General features: G+C 37.7%; 1 protein-coding gene across 1 annotated transcript in view; it reads left to right on the forward strand.

Moving 5' to 3' along the window:
- The window catches only part of ZNF81 (zinc finger protein 81), a 55,629-nt gene extending 34,453 nt beyond the window's left edge, over positions 1 to 21,176 (forward strand). The window contains exons 4-5 of the mRNA XM_074324014.2: positions 4,395 to 4,490; positions 14,784 to 21,176. Of these exons, the coding sequence (XP_074180115.1) occupies positions 4,395 to 4,490; positions 14,784 to 16,480 (1,793 nt within the window). The 3' untranslated portion in view covers positions 16,481 to 21,176. The remainder of the gene's footprint in view (positions 1 to 4,394; positions 4,491 to 14,783) is intronic.
- The last annotated feature ends 202 nt before the right edge of the window (positions 21,177 to 21,378 follow it).

Here is a 21,378-nt window from a genome sequence, read left to right on the forward strand (position 1 = left end):
TTAGATGGAGTTTACCACTCTCTTTGGGCTGCATTCTCAAGCAACAGAAATCTGGGAAGACCCAGGCTCCGTGCTCCAGGGGCTGCTACTGGCCTCACACCATCCACAGGCTAGGTCTCAATCAGAAGGACTTGGGTCCCCTACGAGTGGCACAGGGAAGAGGGTCTTCCATATGCCACATTTCCTATGTCCCACCTCAAGGCAAGGATTCAGTACTGGGCTCTTCCATGTTCACTCACTGTTACTGAGGGAATCCTTGCTAAGTTTCTTTTCCTCCACTGACTGACTAATTCAGTCAGCTTAAATTCAGTGAGCAAGTAAATTGAGATTAGTAGCAAACCAAAAGCTGTTTCTTAAAAGAAGAGCAGTTATCCACAGAGGATGGCAGGACCCTGCTCCCAAATCCTAGGATCTATGCTGTGATTCACCTATAGGGCCCTGCCAAAGGCTCCATCTCTATTTGTCACTGACACTTCAAGCACCACTAGATCTGCTGGATCTCATGGCCCAAGTGACAAAGCAGATTGCACGGCAGCCTGGACCAGTTGCACAGCCTTCTGTTGTCCTAGGCCCCACTCCAAACTAGCAGCCTTTTGGGTCGTTTTATAAATGGGCCGACGTGACACACATGAGCAATATGCTGCCTCTGACGTCCAAACAGGCTCAGTAGGCATTGTCCCTCTCTCATGGTTGTACGATGGACCAGGTGCGACAATTATTCTTCACCTTGGAAGGGATGTCTTGACCTACAAATGGACCTCTAGAAATTTCACTGAGGTGGAAGGCCCCTAAAGTTTTGTCAAATTTATTTCCCACCCTCACACACAGATCTCTTACCCCTAAGTTTAGAGTGGTTGCTGCTTCTTGTTCACTAGGCCCAATCAGCCTGTTATCAATATAATGGACCAGTGTGATACGGACGGTAAAGGTGACCAAGATCCCTGCAAACCAAATTATGACCTAGCACTGGAGATTTGAGATACCTCTGAGGTAGGACCTGAAGGTACATAGCTGAACTGGCCTTATATTTACCTGTTTATAGCATAGTCAACTTGGTAAAGGGCAAACTGCTTCTAGTGGTCTTTACTAACAGGTATTGCCAAAAAAGAAGTTGCCAGATCAATAGCTGCATACTGGGTAGCAGGGGATGTGTTAATTTGCTCAAGCAATGAAAACATATCTGGTACAGCAGCTGATATTGGAGCCACCACTATCCCACACTCTTTAAAAATTTTTTTAAAAAAATTTTTTCTTATTACAGTTGATATTCAATATTATATTACTTTCAGGAATACAACATAGTGGTTAGACATTTATATAATTTATGAAGTCATCTCCCTGATTAGTACCCACTTAGCACTACACATAGTTGTTACAATATTACGATTTTATTCCCTATGCTATACTTTATTAATATCCCCATGACTGTTTTGTAACTGACAATTTGTACTTCTTAATCCATACACCTTTTAAACCCAGCCCCCAACCCCCTCCCATCTTATCCCATACTCTTAATATCCATTTCTATACATATTTCCCAGGTTTCTGTCTGTATAAATTGGACAAATCATGCAGTTCTTTTGGTGTGTAGTGCATCTTCTCATGGGTCACACTCTGCACCTCACCCTTTGGGGCCTGCTGGTACTTGAGTCTAGTTATAGGTCTAGAAACAAAGAAGTGTGATGGAGTGGGTCCTGAAGGGAACCATCAGTGTCTTGCCAGGCAAGTACCTCAGGGGAAGTCATTGCAGGCTCCTCAGGCAAAGTAGGGGTGGGTAACCTTCTCAATTGGGGGTAGAAGGTCTGCTTCTACTGGCAATGAAGGCTCATCCGAATTTAGAGGTTCAGTGTCCTCATATGTCCCCATTCCAGTTTTCAGGATCCCATTCCTTCCTAATCAGTGGCCTCATTGTAACAGCAGACATCCTCCAAAGTTGGGAATTCAATTTGGGTTGTAATTTAGCTATTCACAGGATGAAACTCTGGGTTTGGTTTTCAGCAATCTCAGCTATAGGAGCTAAAGTTTTCTTCCAGGACAGACATAGAAATTTTCACGTCATTTATGTGGTGCTTGAGCTGGGAAATCAAATCGCTGAGCTCATGCTTTTCTTTCCCCACTTTGTCCAGTGCAATTAGGAGCAACCAGCCAATCTTATTATATTTGTAAGTTTCATACAAATTTGTAGGGTATCAAATATATGATCACCCAGAACCTTGCCTCTTACAAGCATTTGAGTAAGAGTATCCAATGGTGATATTTTGCATATCCCTATTGCTGTATATAGGCTGCTAGGCGGGAATTCCTGCCCGTTGTCAGGCATTTTTTTCGCTTTCCTATTCCCGAATTCTGAGATATAAACTGTTTTCTGTTCTCCACAATGAATCGTTTCCACAAAGTGACGGCCGATACTACCAACCACCTGGGTTCAAGGAGCCAATTTTCCAAATTTCCGACCAACTTTTCTTGTGATTCGGGAAAGGGAAAGCGAAAAAAATTCCCGAGAACGGGCAGGAATTCCTGCCTGGAAACCCGAGCTGTATCATGCCATAGACTATCAATGCCCTCTTTACAACTGGAAGTAGAATCATTAATGCCTTTAAATCTAATCAGAATAGGGAACCAATTCCAGAAACCCTGTAACCAGTTCAGAAAATGCATCCTTAAGATTCAAGATTCTGTTCCTCTACAACTGCTCTCAGTACCAAAATTGTATCAGGGTTCTCCAGAGAAATGAAACCAACAGTATATATATATATATATATATATATATGGTGTGATCAAACGATACAGTGAATGTTTAAATAAAATACTTTATTACAGTAAAAGACACATTGCCATGAATTCCACTCAAAAAACCTCCCCCTCGCTTCGAACACACTTATCCCATCATTCTTGCCACTTTCTGAAGCTGGTCTGGAAGTCCCCTTTTGTGATTGTCTTTAGTTGCCCTTTGTGGCTGCCTCGATGTCCTGAACCATTTTGACCTCGGGGAAGAGCCAGAACTCGTACGGTGCCAGATCCAGTGAATAAGGTGGATGAGGACACACTGTAATGTTTTTATTTGATAGAAATTGCCATATACCAGAAGCGATGTGTGACATGGAATGTTGTCATGATGGAGGATGATTTACGGCACACTTTAAAACACACCTTCTCTCAACAGTAGCTCACACCCGACCCACTGCACCGAACAAGTTGAAACTTGTCACACACTGTTACTAAGGTTCGATGTGCCACTTCCCATATTGAAGATCCCTGCCTTTCTGTTGGATGGCACTTGGCAGCAGCATTCTCTGTATTTTGTGATCACAACAGAAAGGCTCCGTGTCACACATCACTTCTGGTACGGCAATTTCTGTCAAATAAAAACATTACAGTGTGTCCTCATCCACCTTATTCACTAGATCTGACACTGGGACTTCTGGCTCTTCCCTTAAGTCAAAATGAAAGGTAAACATTTTGAATTGATTCAGGACATTGAGGCAGCCACGACAGCGTAACTAAAGACACTCATGCAAGAGGACTTCCAGAACTGCTTCAGAAAGTGGCAAGAATGATGGGATAAGTGTGTTCGAAATGAGGGGGACTAATGACAATGTGTCTTTTACTGTAATAATTTTTTTAAATTTAAACATTCACCGTATTTTTTAATCACACCTCATGTGCATATATACAGAGTACACACACACACACACACACACACATTCATATATGTGGGGTGGAGATTTATTTTAAGGACTTGGCTCACCTGATTGTGGGGACTGTAAGTCTGAAATATATAGGGCAGGCCAGCAGGCTGGAAATTCAGGTAAGAGTAGATTGCAATCTTGAGTTTGAAATCTAGAGGGCAGGCCAGCTAACTGCAAACTGAGGCCAGATTTCTATGTTGCGATACTGAGGCAGAATTCCTTCTTCCATTACCGGCTGGGCACAGAAATAGACATGCCTAAAGGGAAGGTGATGAGGAGAAGATGGTCATGTGACTGGAATGATGCATTTACAAGCCAAGGAATGCCAAAGATTGCTGGCAAACACCAGAAGCCAGAAGATGCAAGGACGGAGTCTCCCCTGTATGCTCCAGAGATAGCATGGCCCTGCTAGCCTCTGGAAATATGAGGCAATAGATTTCTGTGGTTTTAAGTCACCCAGTTATTGGCACTTCGTTAGAGCAGACCTAGGAAACTGAGACAGAACCTCAGTGAGGGTATTTCCATTCTCAGCTGCTGAGTACTCTGGGATATCTTAAGTGTGTGATGCTATCATCCTTGATTTGTCTGGATTCTTCAGTCCCTTTCACCTCTGTGATTGTTATTCTTTTCCCAGTGAAATGTGGTTACTTTCCCAAAGAATAAATGGAAAGCTGGACTGAATTCTCTATCATGTCCTCTTAACAGGGTATGAAGTTCCCAAACCAGAGTTCATCTTCAAGTTGGAGCAAGGAGAGGAGCCATGGCTATTGGAAGGAGAAACCCCACATCAAAGCTGTTTGGGTGAGTGTGACCCGAAAAGAAGGGATACATGGAAATACTTTTTTTTTCTCTAAGAGAGGCCGATGCCTTTAAAATGCTATTATTACTGCTTTTCTTGAAGGTTTAAACTTCAGAAACTGCTGGTGAATAAATAACATTGTCCTCTCAGATACCAAATTGCTCTCTCCCTTTTTTTCCTTACTGTTATCAACTATCTTCTTTGCTTGAGTTTCCTCCAGGAGAATTGCTGCAGTTCCTATACTCTGGATCATATGCCCGCCTTCCTCACTATGGTTCTTGCTTTCTTGGATATTCTCCCCTTCCATTACATTTTTATGCTTCATTACTTAAATCCCAACCCCATGGTCTTAGATTCTTATCATATACGTTCAGGTTTGAATGGATTTGCCTTCTTTGAAAACAAGTTGGTTGCCCCACTCCTGTTGCTCTTAGTACTCTTTTACTTTATTCTTCCCTTCACTTTCATCTTTTCACTTTAAGGTACCAATAAACTCACCTGCAACCAGCCTCACCTCCTCTCTTTGTACTTATCACCTTCAGATTCCTCATTCCTCTACACCTCCCCTATCTCCGTGTCTCTCTCCCATCTTCTAACTTTATGATCACTGCCATGTAGCATTTTTTCCTTTTTTATTTTTTAAATTAAATTAAATTTTATTGTTAGCTTCAGGTGTACAGAACAACATGATTAGACATTTACACCCCTCACGACGTGATAACCCCTCCAAGTCTACTACCCATCTGACACTGCACATAGTTATTTCAATACCTCTGACTATATTCCCTATGCTATACTTTACATCTCGTGAATACACACACACACACACACACACACACACACACACGTACACACACACACACACACACACACACACAGTGCCAAAAAATGTATATACTTTTTAAGAAAGGAAAACTGTATTAAAATTGTAATAATATTAACTCATAACAAAAGATGAATACAAGTCAGGTTTGTCTTCTGTAATTACAAGAGGTGCTCAAAGTGGTTATCATCAGTGTCCAGACACTTCTGATTATGGCGAACTACTGCTTGAGCAACGTTGACTAAAGTGTCCACTTGTATACATTTTTGGCATATACATATGTATAATATATATATATATATATATATGTATATATTATATATATGACATTCAGTATTATTTTATATTAGTTTCAGTTGTACAGCACAGTGGTTAGGCATTTATATAATCTATGAAGTCATCTCCCTGATAAGTCCAGTGCCCATCTGATACCCTACATAGTCTTTACAACATTACTGACTATATTCCCCACACTGTATTTCACATCCCTGTGACTATTTTATAACTACCAGTTTGTACTTCCTAATCCCTTTACCTTCTCACCCTTCCCCCAAATCCCCTCCCATCTAGCAACCATCAGTTTTTTCTCTGTATCTATGAGTTTATTTTTTTCTTTTGAAATCAATGTTATTAAGGTATAATTTACATACAATAAAATATCTACATATCAAGTGTACAGTTTGATGAGTTTTGATAAGGTACACACTAGTACAACCACCTCCCCGATCATGATATATAGTATTCGATCACGCAAAAATGCTCCCTCATGCCCTTGTAGTCAGTGCCCACCACGGTCACTTGGGCCCCAGACAATCATTGACATGCTTTTTGTCACTATAGATTAGATTTGTCTTTATTAATGGTTTACATCAATGAATCATACTGTCTGTACTCTTTTCATTCAGTATAATGATTCTGTGACTTATCCATGTTGTTGAGTATATCACTTGTTTATTCTTTTTAGATGCTGAATACTATTCCATGGTATGAATATATTGTAATTTTTTAAATCTATACACCTGTTGATGACAGGTGGTTATTATTTGATTATTATGAATAAAGCTGCAGTGAATATTTTTCTTTTAAGATTTTTATTGGGGAAGGGGAACAGGACTTTATTGGGGAACAGTGTGTACTTTCAGGACTTTTTTCCAAGTCAAGTTGTTGTCCTTCAATCTTAGCTGTGGAGGGTGCCATTCAGCTTCAAGTTGTTGTCCTTTCTGTCTTAGTTGTGGAGGGTGCAGCTCAGCTCCAGGTCCAGTTGCCGTTGTTAGTGGACCTGGAGGGGGCGCAGCCCACCATCCCTTGTGGGACTCGAGGAGTTGAACCGGCAACCTTGTGGTTCAGAGCCCACTGGCCCATGTGGGAATTGAACCGGCAGCCTTTGGAGTTAGGAGCATGGAGCTCTAACCGCCTGAGCCACCGGGCCAGCCCCAACATTTTGGTTTTTGTGTGAACATATGTTTATGTTTCTTTTGGGTAAATACCTAGGAGTGGAATTGCTGAGTCATATAATAAGTTTATGCTTAGCTTTATAAGAAATTGCTAAACTGTCTTCCAAAGTGGCTGTGTCATTTCATATTCCCAGCAGCAACACATGAGAATTCCTGTTGCTCCATATCCTCACCAACACTTGCTATCATCAGTCTCTTTAATTTTTGCTATTGTAGTGGATGTATAATGGTATCTCATTACTACTTTAAGTTGCATTCCTTTGATGAGTAATGATGTTAAGTAATGATCTTTTCATGTGCTTATTGACCATTTGTACATTTTTTGTGAAGTGTCTATTCAAATATCTTTCTCATTTTTTATTGGGCGGTTTGTCTTTTTATTATTGAGTTGTAAGAGTGTTTTATATTTGCTAGATACAACTCCTTTGCCAGATATATGTATTGCCCATATTTAGTTTCAATCTGTGGCTTGCAATTTTATGTTCTTACTGGGCCTATCAAAGACCAAAAATTTTAATGGAGTCTAATTTATCATCTTTAAAAAAAATTAGTACTTTTTTTGATCTGTTTAAGAAATGTTTGCCTATCACAAGATCACAAAGATTTTCTCATATTTTGTTCTGTAAGTTTTATCATTTTAGCTTTTTCAGTTTAGGTCTATGATCCATTTTGTGAGTTTGATGTAAGGATTGGTGTTCATTTTTTTCAATACAATATCCAGTTCTAGAACCATTTGTTGAAGAGACTTTCTTTTTCCCACTGAATTTTCTAGGCATGTTTATCAAGACCAATTGACTTTATATTAGGTTGGTGCAAAAGTAATTGCGGTTTTTGCAATTGTTTTTAACCTTTTAAACCGCAATTACTTTTGCACCCACCTAATGTATGTGAAACTATTTCTGGACTCTTTGTTCTGTTCAATTGATCTCTGTGTCTTCCTGTTTTAAAATGTAGGTTTTTTTATTGTTCAGGTATGGTGAGGCCAACAGATCCAGAGGTGACTGCCATTTAAAAGACAGTGTGTAACTCACAGTTCCCAGTGGGGGGGCGTGCCACACCGCGCAAGGCCACAAGGGAAAGCACTAGGGTGAGTCAGTCAGGAGGAGTTGTGAGGGGAAAGCATGGGCAAGAGGCTTTATTGTGATTTTCATGGGAAAGAATGGGTGAGGCAGAATAAGCAAGCTGGAAAGGTTTAGGATTGGCTAGTTTGAGTAATTTCACCCGGGGGCTCCCGGGTGTAGGGACTGTCCCTAGTTGTCTGGTACCTGGTCCTGAGGTGATTAGGGCAGGGAGATAGTGGTTCACCCTGTGAGAGCTTGATAAAGGAGATAGTTGGTGGATTTGGGCTCTCTGTTGGTTGGTTTGCATATGAAAGTTGTGCTCCCAGGAAAGTCATCTGCTATCTCTAGGAATTAACTAGCTCTTGGAGGGGCACTCTCCAGGATTAGCAAAGCATCAGACGCACAAGCATCAAGAATACAGAAAATAAGAAAATATAGTTAATACACAGTCCTTTGGACAAAGCCATGCTTTCTCTATTCCTGTAGCTTTTATAATGAGTCTTGAAATCAGGTAGGGTAAGTTCTCCAACTTTGCTTTTTTAAATTACTTTGGCTCTTCGAGGCTATTTGCATTTCCATATAAACTTGATAGTCAGTTCATAGGTTTTGTGTTTTTTTCAAAAAGCCTGCTGGGATTTTGTTTGGAGTCGAGTTAACTGTAGATCAATTTTGGGAGAATTGATATCTTAACAATATTGAGCCTTCTAATCCATGAACATGGATATTTCTGCATTTATTTAGATCTTTGATTTCTTTCACCAGTATTTCATAGTTTCAGTATAGAAGTCATATGCATTCTTCATTGAATTTATCCCTACGTATTTAATGTGTTTTGATACTATTATAAATGGTATTGTTTTTATTTTATTTTATTTTCAGATTGTTCATTGCTAGTACAGATTGCTAGTGATTAATTTTTGTACATTGACTTTGTATCCTGAGGCATTCCTAAATCCGCCTATTAGTTTTCTTGTAGGTTCCTTGAGGTTTTTCATGTTAGTCATTATCATGTTAAGCATACTTACTTTTTCCCTTCCAATCTCATCCTTTTTATTTCTTTTCCTTAACTTATTTCACTAAGACCTTCAGTTTGATGTTGAATAGAAGTGGTGAGTGTAGGCATGCTTTCCTTGTTCCCAAAATTAGGGGCAAAATTTTCATATTATTAAGTATGATGTTAGCTGCAGGTTTTCTGAAGCTGTACTTTATCAGGTTATATAAGTTCCTTTCCAATCTTAGCTTGTTAAAGAGTGTTTTTAAAAAAATCATAGTTAAGTGTTGAATTTTGCCAAATGCTTGTTCTTCATCTTATCAGAGAGATCATATGAGTTATTGCTTTTATTTTGTTAATATGTGAATTGATTGATTTTCAAATGTTAAATTAACCTTGTAATTCTGAGATAAATAAATACTAGGCAATTGTGATATACTACTCTTATTACATATCATTGGATTCTATATTTATATTTTGTTTAAAAATATTTGCATTTTTCATGAGTGATATTGGTTTGTAGTTATGTTTTGTTTTTGTTTTTTGTGTTTTGCATTCCCTTCCATCGTGTTTTGGTATTAGGGTTATGTTTGGCCACATAATATGAGTTGTGAATGAATCCCTTATCTATTTTCTGAAACAATTTGTGTAAGATTGTTATTTCTTCTTATGCTGTTTGACAGACTTCTCCAGGGAAACTGTCTGGGCCTGGAGTTTTCTTGATGGGAAAGTTTTAATAACAAATTCAATTTCTTTAATAGACTTAGGGCTCTTCAGATTTTGTGTTTCATCTTTTGCCAGACATAATAAGTTGTATTTTTCAAGGAATTTGTCTATTACCTTTATGTTCTCTAATTCTGTAGTTATCTAAGACTATAGTCTGTATGATTTCAACAAATGTTCTATTTAGGAGAATGTCCCATGTATGTCTGATTCGGCTCTTGATGGGTGTTGTGTTCTTTAATATATAAATCAATTTGGTTGTCCGTTGTTGAAATCGATTGCTTTACTGAATTGTATTCTTGTTCAATCAATTACTTGTTTTGGGGGTTAAAAACTGACAAGGTGATTTTAAAAATTATGGATATGCAAAGGATCTAAAATAACCAACAGTCTTGAGAAAGAAATATGTGAAAGATTTCCACTACATAATGTTAAGATTTACTATAAAGCTACAATAATCCTGATAATATTGTATTGATGTAAGGACGAACAGATATATAAATGGAACAGGAGAAAGGGTCCAAAAATAGACCCACACATATATAGATAACCGAGTTTTGACAAAGGTCCAAATATGATTCACTGGAGGAAAAGAAAGTGTTTTTTGAACACATTGTACTGGAACAAATGGATATCAGTATTGGAGGGGAAAAAAACAGCAACAAACAAACCTTGGCCTATACCTCACACTGTATAAAAAAATTAACTTGAGTTCTGGTATGACTGAATTGTTTCTACTGTACCAACCCATCTAACAGAAACTGTTAACTCTGGAAAAACTACTGAAGACCCTGGAGAGTGACTAAAAACGTTTTTCTGGGTCATCATGTGTTGAGTAATTTTGGATTGTATCCTGAACATTATCAGTGTTACGTTATAGGAACACTGTATTCTGTTATATTGTTCTGTGGTTTTGTCATTGTAGGCAGTTAACTAGGTTAGATTGAAACTAGAGACGCTGTCTCACCCAAGGTGGATAGAAACTTAGATCTATTCAGACTTCCTCTAACTTCTGACTCTTCCAAAATCTACCTGCTTTTATTCACTCTACTAGTACATGTTTTGTTTTTCTAGAGATTATAGTTACTGTCTACAGAAGGAGTTTTAGGAGTTTACTTTTCCATCTTAGAAGTAGAACTGTTACAATTGATTTTGTACATTGACCCTGTATTCTGAGATCTTGCTAATTTCACTTATTAAATTCACTTTTTTTGTAAATTTCTTTAAAATTTCTGCACCCATTGTTATGTCTTTATAATTTCCTTTTTAGTCTGCCTGCCCTTTATTTTTTATTTTATCTTGTTCCCAGTCTGAGGATAAAAGTTTTCAATCTTTAAGCATTAAGTATATTTGTTATGGTTTTCCTTAGATGCCCTTTATTAATCTGTGGCAATTTTTTTCTATTCCTAGTTTGATGAGAGCCTTTAACATGAATGGATGTTGGATTTTCCAAAAGCTTTTTCTGCATTTATTGAGATGAGCATTTTATTCTGCTAATATGGTGAATTTCACTGATTTTCGAATGTTGAACTGACTTTGCATTCCTGGGATAAATGTTACTTGATCATGATGTATTATCTTTTTTTATGTATTTCTTGATTCATTTTGTTAATATTTGGCAAGGATTTTTATCTCTATGTTTATAAAAGATATTCATCTTTAGTTTTGGGTATACTTTTTGTTTGTAACGTCTTTGATTTTAGGATTAATATTAATGCTACCCTTATAAAATGAGTTGGGAAATTTCATGCCTGTCCTGTCTTCTGAAATAATTTGTATAAAATTGCTATATTTTCTAGGATTTTTCAATGTTTACGCCTCTGTTTTGTGATTTTGTATAATATTGCTTTAAATTTTATATTTTTTTCCTTAAGTATATATGGTAAAATTCACCAGTGAACTCATCTTGGTCTGAAGTTTTATTTGTCGGACTATCTTTAATTTCAAATTCAGTTTATTTAATATTTTTGGGATAGTCATGTTTTCCGTTTCTTCTTGTTTTGATAATTTATTCTTTCAAGGAGTTTGTGCATTTTATTTATGTTGTCATTTTTGGGGAGCGGGGCATACGGTTGTTTCGTAACACTCCTGTATTATTTTGATACCTGTTGTCTCTTCAGAGACATGCCCTCTTTCTCTGAAATTGATAAAATTTCAGTTCAACAGGACTATATAAAAATCTAAATTCGGGTGCACTTAATAACAGTCTCAAATATATATAAAGTAAGCATTGACAGTACTAAAAGGAGAGATAGACAAAATGCACAATCATAGTTGGATATTTTAATGTACCCATGTAAATGACTTTTGTCTGTTTACAGACAAGAGAATCTGTAAAGATGTAGAAGATTTGAACATGATAAACCAATATGACCTAATTGACATACATGGGTCACTGCATTCCACAACTTTGGAATATATATTCTTCTCAAGTTCATATGGAACACTGACCAAAATAGACCCTATTTTGGAACATAAAGCTAATTGCAAGAAGTTTAAAAGGATTGAAATCATACATTATAGTTCTCTACTGTTGAAATAAATTAAAGCTCTAAACTGAAATACAGCTAGAAAATATCCAAATGTTTGGAAAATAAGCAACACGCATCCAAATAGCCCATAGGTCAAAGAAGAAACCACAATGGAATTAGAAAATATTTTGAGCAGAATGATAATGAAAATATAGACATATCAGAACTTGTGAGATGAAGCTGAAGAACTACTCAGATGTAAATTTATTCACACACACACACACACACACACACACACACACACTTGTAGATATGGATAATAGCTGATGGTTGCCAAATGGGAAGATAAGAATTTTTAAAAATGGTGGCATGACAAAAAATAAAACAAAACCCTCAACCGTAAAAAAAAAAAAAAGGGCAAATTTAAAGTGTTAAAACTCCTAAGTTATATGGTACTAAAACAATGTGATATTTCCCATGTGTGAAAAAATCTGTGCATGCTATTGTATTATGCAAAGAAGCTAACCCTCAAATTATTAGTTTGATGATAATGAAAGCAAAACAAAAAGAATAGGAGGATGAGGTTTTTAGATGGGACATGTGCCTGGAGTATAACACTAAACTGAATAGCAGGGGGAAACTGGATTTCATGACTCAGCATGCTCAGTATCTAAAATCTCTTACTGACGAGATAATGTATAATTTTTCCATTTTAAAATTATTATGAAGAATCTAATATGTCTTGTGTACTGTGCTGGTAATGGAAACATCTGTGATTCCCACTCTGGGCAAGAACAGTGTATTATGTTAAAGCTAATTCTCAGTAATAAAGACATTATAAGATATAGTGACTTAAATGATGAAGAATTTTATTTCTCTGGTATAAAGTTTCTGATATCACAGGCCATTGGAAAACCTCATTGCTTATGTTTATTCAGGAATTCAGGATTCTTCCATTACATAATTCCACCATCTCTTGAGTTTTTTTTGGCGTCTGCATGTATGATCTATGTTGCTGTCAAGTCCAGATTTCAGTAAGCAAGAAGGTCAAAAAGTGTGCACAGAAAACATACCTCCTGTCCCAAAGCTCTAATTTGAATGTGGCACCCATCATTGTTTCCCACATCCTGTTGTCATATGGCCGCATTAGTTTTCAAAGAAGGCTAAGAAGCGCTGTAAGACTGGGCAGCCATATGTCAGACTACTATTCTGTTAATGCAAAAAAATGGTAAAATAGATTCCAGTGGACAGCTTTCAATTTACCACAGATGGCTTGTCCTTTCTCTGATTTTATACTTCTTATTATATGTATATTTAATGTATAAAAATAATTTTAGGTCCAAGAAAACAATTACACCTGATAGAGAGTTGTAGTATAGGCACCAATTTATTGTTTGTAGAGGTCAAGATGACTATGACCACAATATTTTTCCCGCAGGCATGAATAAATTTTTTTCAGTTTTCTTTTAGATAGAATTGACATACAGCACTGTATAAGTTTAAGGTGTACCACATAATGAATTACATACATTGTGAAATGATTACCACAATAAGTTTTGTTAACGTCCATCTCACATAGATACAAAAAAAAAAAAAATTTTCCCTTGTGATAAGAACTTTTAGGATCTACTCTCTCAGCAAATTAAAAAAAATTTTTTAAAGATTTTATTGGGGAAGGGGAACAGGATTTTATTGGGGAACAGTGTGTACTTCCAGGACTTTTTTCCAAGTCAAGTTGTTGTCCTTCTAATCTTAGTTGTGGAGGGTGCCATTCAGCTTCAAGTTGTTGTCCTTTCAGTTTTAGTTGTGGAGGGCACAGCTCAGCTCCATGTCCAGTTGCTGTTGCTAGTTGCAGGGGGCACAGCCCACCATCCCTTGCGGGAGTCGAAACCGGCAACCTTGTGATTGAGAGGATGCACTCCAACAAACTGAGCCATCTGGGAGCTCAGCGGCAGCTCAGCTCAAGGTGCCGTGTTCAATTTTAGTTGCAGGCGGCGCTGCCCACCATCCCTTGTGGGAGTCGAGGAATCGAATTGGCAACCTTGTGGTTGAGCGTCCACTGGCCCATGTGGGAATCGAACCGGCAGGCTTCGGAGTTAGGAGCATGGAGCTCTAACCACCTGAGCCACCAGGCCAGCCAAAAAAATTATTTTTTTGATCACGTGAATTTGGTATTGTTGTTAATAAGAAGCACTGAGATGAGTGAGGATTTAGAATCGAAAAACTAATGAGGACTTAGATTCTGAGTCACCTCCTCCAGTCGTAGGCTCTCCATGGGTATTTCCCCTTAAAACCTTTGTCTTTTTAATCTTTAGTCCATCCTACTTGCTTTCAAGCCTCCTACCAAAATTGAACTAGATCGCTTATGTTGAACTCTAATCTCTAACACTTAATGGCTATGTCTTAGGGCAAATTATATATGTAATCACTCTGAGCTTTACTTTCCTTATCTACAATAGGTGGATAATATTAGAAAATACCTCTCCGGGCCGTGGAAAGGATTAAATCACTTCATATGTATACATTTCTTAGAACCATGCCTGGAACATCATAAGTGTCATGTAAGAGCTTAGCACATAATAAGTGTTTTACATGTGTTTCCTGTCACCGTCGTCATTGTCATCGTCGTCGTCGTCGTCGTCGTCGTCATCATCATCATCATCATCAGATTTGCTGATTTCCCTCTGTTCAATTTGGATTAGCTTATGTGTACCTTTTAGTCTTTTGCTGTCTAGTCTTTGTGTCAATTTTACTTTTTCTTTCTCTTTCTAGATGGGAAGTTTGGGATTAAGATCTCACAAAAAAGAATATCTGGGAAAGCTTCATTTCATAGCGAAATACAGGTTGAAGATACAAGAGATGATTCGTTGTATTCCATTTTAGAAGAACTGTGGCAAGATGCCGAACAGATAAAAAGATATCAGGCAAAACAGAACAAACCTCTAAGTCATGCTGCATTCGTCAATAAGAAATTACTGAGTATGGAGTGGGATTATGACTATAAAGACAATGGAAAATTTGTTCAGCCAAGCCCGAATTATATTATTCCTTCACAGAGAAGACCCCGTAAGTGTGACTCCTTTGGAAAGAATTTTAAGCATGATTTAGGCTTACATATTCATAGTAAAAATAATGAAACAAAGAACTTTGATAAAATTATTCGACACAGTCAAGTTTTCACCCCACGTTCTTATACTAACCATGAAAATACGCATATAGGAGTGAAATTCTGTGAAAGTAATCAGTGTGGAAAAGTCCTCAGCCTCAGTCACAATATGAAATTTCCTGTTGGGGAGAAAGCAAATATGTGTACTGAATTTGGGAAGATTTTCACACAGAAGTCACACCTCTTTGCATCTCAAAGAATTCATACTATGGAAAAACCTCATGAACCTAGCAAATGTGTAAATGTTTCTACACAGAAGCCACTCCTTAGTATATATCTGAGAGTTCATAGAGATGAAAAACTATATATATGTACTGAATGTGGGAAGGTGTTCATCCAGAATTCAGATTTAATTATGCATGAGAAAACTCATACTAGAGAAAAACCCTATAAATGCAGTGAATGTGGAAAATCATTTCTCCAGGTGTCATCTCTACTTAGGCATCAGACAACTCATAGTGGAGAAAAACTCTATGAATGCAGTGAATGTGGGAAAGGCTTCTCCCTGAACTCAGCCCTCAATGTACATCAGAAAATCCATACTGGAGAGAGACACCACAAATGCAATGAGTGTGGGAAAGCCTTTACCCAAAAATCAACACTCAGGATGCATCAGAGAATTCATACAGGAGAGAGATCCTATATATGTACTGAATGTGGGCAGGCCTTCATCCAGAAGGCACACTTGATAGCACATCAAAGAATTCATACTGGAGAGAAGCCTTATGAATGCAGTGACTGTGGGAAATCATTCCCTTCTAAGTCACAACTCCAGATGCATAAGCGAATTCACACAGGAGAAAAACCCTATATATGCACTGAATGTGGGAAGGCCTTTACCAACAGGTCAAATCTCAATACTCACCAGAAATCTCATACTGGAGAGAAGTCTTATATATGTGCAGAATGTGGAAAAGCCTTCACCGACAGGTCCAATTTCAATAAGCACCAGACAATTCATACTGGAGAGAAACCCTATGTTTGTGCCGATTGCGGGAGGGCCTTCATCCAGAAGTCAGAGTTAATTACACATCAGAGAATTCATACTACAGAGAAGCCTTACAAATGTCCTGACTGTGAGAAATCCTTCTCCAAGAAACCACATCTCAAAGTACATCAACGAATTCACACAGGAGAGAAACCATATATATGTGCAGAATGTGGGAAAGCCTTCACTGACAGGTCAAATTTCAATAAACACCAGACAATTCATACTGGAGATAAACCCTATAAATGCTGTGACTGTGGAAAGGGCTTTACTCAGAAATCAGTTCTAAGTATGCATCGCAATATTCATACATGAAAGTAACCCTGTTTCTTGAAAGTGAGAAAGCCGTGTAACAGAAGTCAGGTCTAAGTGTAGATCATAAAATTCATCCAAGCCAGATCCCATCTGAGTACATTGCATAATAAAAGCATTTATCAGGGTCTCTCAGCTGAGATGAGAAAAATTATTTAGAAGAGACCCTCTAAGAATGCATTGAATTAAGGAGAATTTCCTTATTTGCATAGCTTCACAAGAATTCATACTAGGAAAAATCCTGTCAGTTTGCTGCATTAAGAAAAAAGCCTTCCTGTTATAAAGAAAGTATTACAAGGCAAATTGTTACCAAATTCTTTATAGATGGAGTATGCAAAATTACGTAATGACAGTCATGTTTACCGTGTTATATTAAACAATTTAAAGTGACAACACAATGAAAGGTAGGACAACAAAATAATATATTTAATGTGTAAAACTCCCCTAAGTTCTGTAGCGTTTTTGTAGCAGAACACTTTGTACAACAGGAGGAATAATTGAAGTTCGTTTATTGAATTTAATATAATTGTGTCTATCAAATATGTTTCCTATTGAACATTTCTTTCACATGAACCCACAGTATTAAAGTCATTATGGTTTTATATATACACACATCTTCAGATATAATTTTACATGAACACATAAATATAATCCTATCATTCATACTGATTTCCATGACATCGTATTTTTGTCTTCTTTCATTGTGGTACAATGCAGAATAGCCATAGACCTCTTTTGTCCTTTTATGTGTGCTCCTTTGTAATGTTACTCTGTTGTTTCTCTTGTTGTGAGGTAGAGCCCTCTCTCTACTCCTTGACTCTGAACCTGGCCATGTGACTTACTTTGGCCACTGTACATTAACAAAGAGATTCAAGAAGAGGCTGGAGAAGTGTGAAAAGCCTACCTTGAGGCTTATCCTCTCTTGCTGCTGAGATCTTCATGTGAAGAAGCTCAGATTACTCTACTGGGGGATGAGACACCAGATGGAGCAGAGATGAGCCAGCCCACCTAAGGCCCCCTTAGGCCAACTGCCAGACCTGGGAGTGAGGCCTTTATTGACCTCCAGCCCCAGCCAAGCCAGCTTATACCAGAAGAGCCATAACAGTTATCCCAACCAACCTGGAGAATTGTGAGATAAATAAAATAATTATTGTTTTAAAATGCTAAGTTTTGGGGTACTTTGTTGCACAGCAAATGCTAATAATACCTAAACGTGTATATGGGAGCGGGTATTGTAACAAAACATAAGACATGGCATTGGCTTTGGGCTCGGGCTGCAGGTGGTGGAGACTGGAAAACCAGTGTGAAAAACTTAAGAAAGGCTGGAAAAGATGGCACCCCATGTTAATTTAGTAAGGAAAAAAATAGCAAAACAATCACCACGCTCTGTAGGAAGATGGAGAATGTACCAAATGAACTTGTGGATTTATCTAAGGAGATTTCCAACAGAGTGTCGGAAGTATCAGTGTGCTTCTATTATCTGCATATGATAAGGTACAGAAAGAGAGATATGACCTATGAGAATAACTGTCCCATTTCCAAGCAGAATTCAGAGGAAATACAAAAAAGCCAGGACTTGGCTGTGTTGGAAAATAATTGTTTCACATCTCCATTCTCTTCAGCCATCAAAATATTCTCAAGGTGAAAAATGGCCTCAGGGTAGATATCGAGTTGTGAATGTGGCTGTAAGAACCCTTTGTTAAAATGTTGCAATATTTCAGCTGGCATTTGGGAGACCCTCTCAGCTAAGCTAAATGGCTTCTAAAAACGTCATGACATTGTCCCTACTGGCCTGACACACTGATCAAAGTAGAGAGGGGCCTATCTTAAGAATTGTCAATGTGGCATTTGAGGCATGGAGTAAATACAAACCAGATTAATAGAAAACCTATAAAGTTTTTAATAGAGTTTTACTAGTGAAACTACCTCTTGGTTGGACTTCAAGTGACTGAAACAGTCCAGAATGAAAAGAGGCCTCTGGATTCCCCTCTCTAACTACTGTGAACAGGAAGCAAGCTGAGAAAGTTACTCAGCTGCAAACATGGGCCATTTCTTATGGGAAACGAAGAACATCTCAGAGAGAAGACCCAAGAACAAAATATTAAAATGGACTGGGGAGCCATTCCCAGGTAGAAATGTGACCTAATCAAGAAACATAATCTGCCCCTGGAGCAGGGAGACCTGACAACATTTGTTCTGTGGGATTTCAGAATTACTATGGAACAGTAACTGATATGTGCTTCTTCTTTCTCCCCCTTTTGAATTGGAGTATCTATTGTTATCCTGTCCCTATGTCACCATTGTGTGTGTGTGTGTGTGTGTGTGTGTTGGTAGGTAGGTGGGGTCATATAACTTGTCGTTTAGCTCGCAGGTCTCTGGATGAAGAAACTGAGAAGCTGCACCCAAGGAGCCTCAGCCACATCTGAACCCGATACAGAAGACTTAATATCCTGGTTCTTGGGTTTTGTGACAAGGAGGTCATTGTTGCCTTTGGCAAGTGTTATTTCAGAAATGAACTTAACTAAAGAAAACAACTGAGCAACCCTGAAGGGATTTCTGAACTCAGGTAATGTTACTTCACCATGAAACTTTTCCGATAGAAAAAACTATTATGTCATTGGGCTGTATTGCTCTATTGTTGTCTGGGTTATACTGAGAAATGCGTTTTCAATAATCCTGTTTGACTCCGGGTTAGAGTTGGCCAAAAGTAGGAATTGCATGAGATTTAGGAGGTGACAGTGAAAGAGCAACCATTATTTTAAAAGTTTGAGATTAGATTCAGTGGAGAACAGGCACAGAGGTACCCAGAAGGTTTTAATTCTTCCTCACTCTCTTCCACTCGATAGTCAGCCTTTCTTCACATCTCTCAGCCCTGATGACCAACAGCGCAGGCCCAGCACCAGATGCTTGGCTGGAGGCGCACAAAGGCAACTGCTTTTCATAGACGTCTGCATCAGCTCCCCCTTCACAATCTCACTTCAGCAGCTGGATGTGCCTGGCTTCTCAAATTTTCCTGCAAGCTGTGACTTATCCACCCATGACAGGGTTTCAGAAGGTCTGGTTTAGTGATTTCTCTAATCTCCCAACTCCCACTTCCATCCCTTTACTTCCTCAGCTACTCACACAATTGCGCGTGGTCTAATTCATATTAAAAATTCCTTATTCCGTAGTATGCATAGTGAATCTGCTCCCCTGATTAAACCCTGATTGTTGAAGTTCCACTTTCTTCTCGAGAACTTAGTAAACAATGATCTTCTAAAACTGAGTGATGCCATCAGTGAAGTCTTAGACTAACTTGCTCTCTCTTTTTTCTCTTGTTCCTTTCTGCCACATGATTTTTTTTTTTTTAATGCTTGAAGTTTAGGAGCTTTAGAAAGCATATTCCTTTGTCTTGATTTTAGTGAATTTATTTTACTTGAGTTATAGTAAGCTGTTCCAATCATGATTCAAGCCTTCTATTTCAGGGAAGTTTTATTTTGCTTAACATTTTTTTCTGATGCATTTATTTTCCTCTTCAGGGACATAAATTATGCATATGTAATGTATCTTTGTCATCTTTTCCATCCATTTCATACCACTCGACATTTATTTCATATCATTATTCCTTTTGGTTGTGTGTGAGTGAATCTAGCCTCCTGTTCAGAGAAAATTCTCCACAAATCTCTCATGTTTCTTATTGTCTAGACATTAACAGCCAATGTGCTCAGATTTATTTACATTCCAGAACAATAAAGATAGAAAATATCTCCTTCCCTGGAGACATTCCCAGAGATTTCCTTACATTCTCGGACAATAAAGATAATGTCTCTTTCTCTGAAGATGGGATGGGCAATAAAACAATGTAACAATACTGCATTTTCCCCACATTTTAATTATGTATATTTTCAATCATGTAGAAATACTGAAAGAACAGTACAATGAACACATATAACTTCATCTAGATTCAACAATGTAATTTTTTTCCTGAAAAATTCATGGTAAGTTATAGACATTGTGACATTACACTGAGTATTCATCTCCTAAAAGTAAGGACGTTCCCCCACATAGCTGGGTTATCATTATCAAACTAATTCTATGATATCTCATATCCAGCCCATTTTCTTCCTTTCTTTATTGATTATATTTCCCTTTACCTTTTTCACCCATCCCCTACCTCCTCCAGTCCATTTTCAAATTTCTCCCATCTTCCCCAAAATATAGTTTACAGCTTTATTGAGGTATAATTAGCAGATAGTCAAAAGAACTTGTTTAAAGTGTACAATTTGATGAGTTTTGACATAAGTGTGCACCTTTAAGACCATCACTACAAAAATATAATGAACTTTTAAAACATTTATCTGTTACCCTGAAAAGTTTCCTTATGCCCCTTTGTCATCCAGCCCTCAGTCCCCACACCCTTCCCCCCCCCCATCTACAGGAAACCACTGATCTGCTTTGTGTAGTTTGCATTTTCTACAATTTTATATAAATGGAATCATACCATAGGTATTCTTGTTTTGTTGGGGTTCTGTCATTCAGCATAGTCATTTTGTGATTCATTTGTGTTGTTACATGTATCTATATTCCTTTTTATTGCTAGGTGGTATTTCATTGTATAGATATACCAAATTTGTTGATCTATTCATGTGTTGATAAAAATCTGTGTTGTTTCTACTTTTTGGCTGTTACAAATAAAACTGATATGAACATTTGTATACAAGTCTTTGTGTGGATGTAGTTTTCATTTATCTTGCATAAATACCTAGGAATGAATGGTGTGGTCATATGGTGAGTGTATAGTTAACTATTTAAGAAACTGCCAGACAGTTTTCCAAAGTGTACCATTTTACATACCCACCAGCAGTAATAAGTGTTGCTTCATATCTTTGCCCTTTTAAGTTTAACCATTTTAGTGGGAGTGA

Source organism: Rhinolophus sinicus, chromosome 18 (assembly GCF_057876585.1).
Source record: "Rhinolophus sinicus isolate RSI-liver-muscle chromosome 18, RSI-T2T, whole genome shotgun sequence".
Taxonomy (NCBI): Eukaryota; Metazoa; Chordata; class Mammalia; order Chiroptera; family Rhinolophidae; genus Rhinolophus; species Rhinolophus sinicus.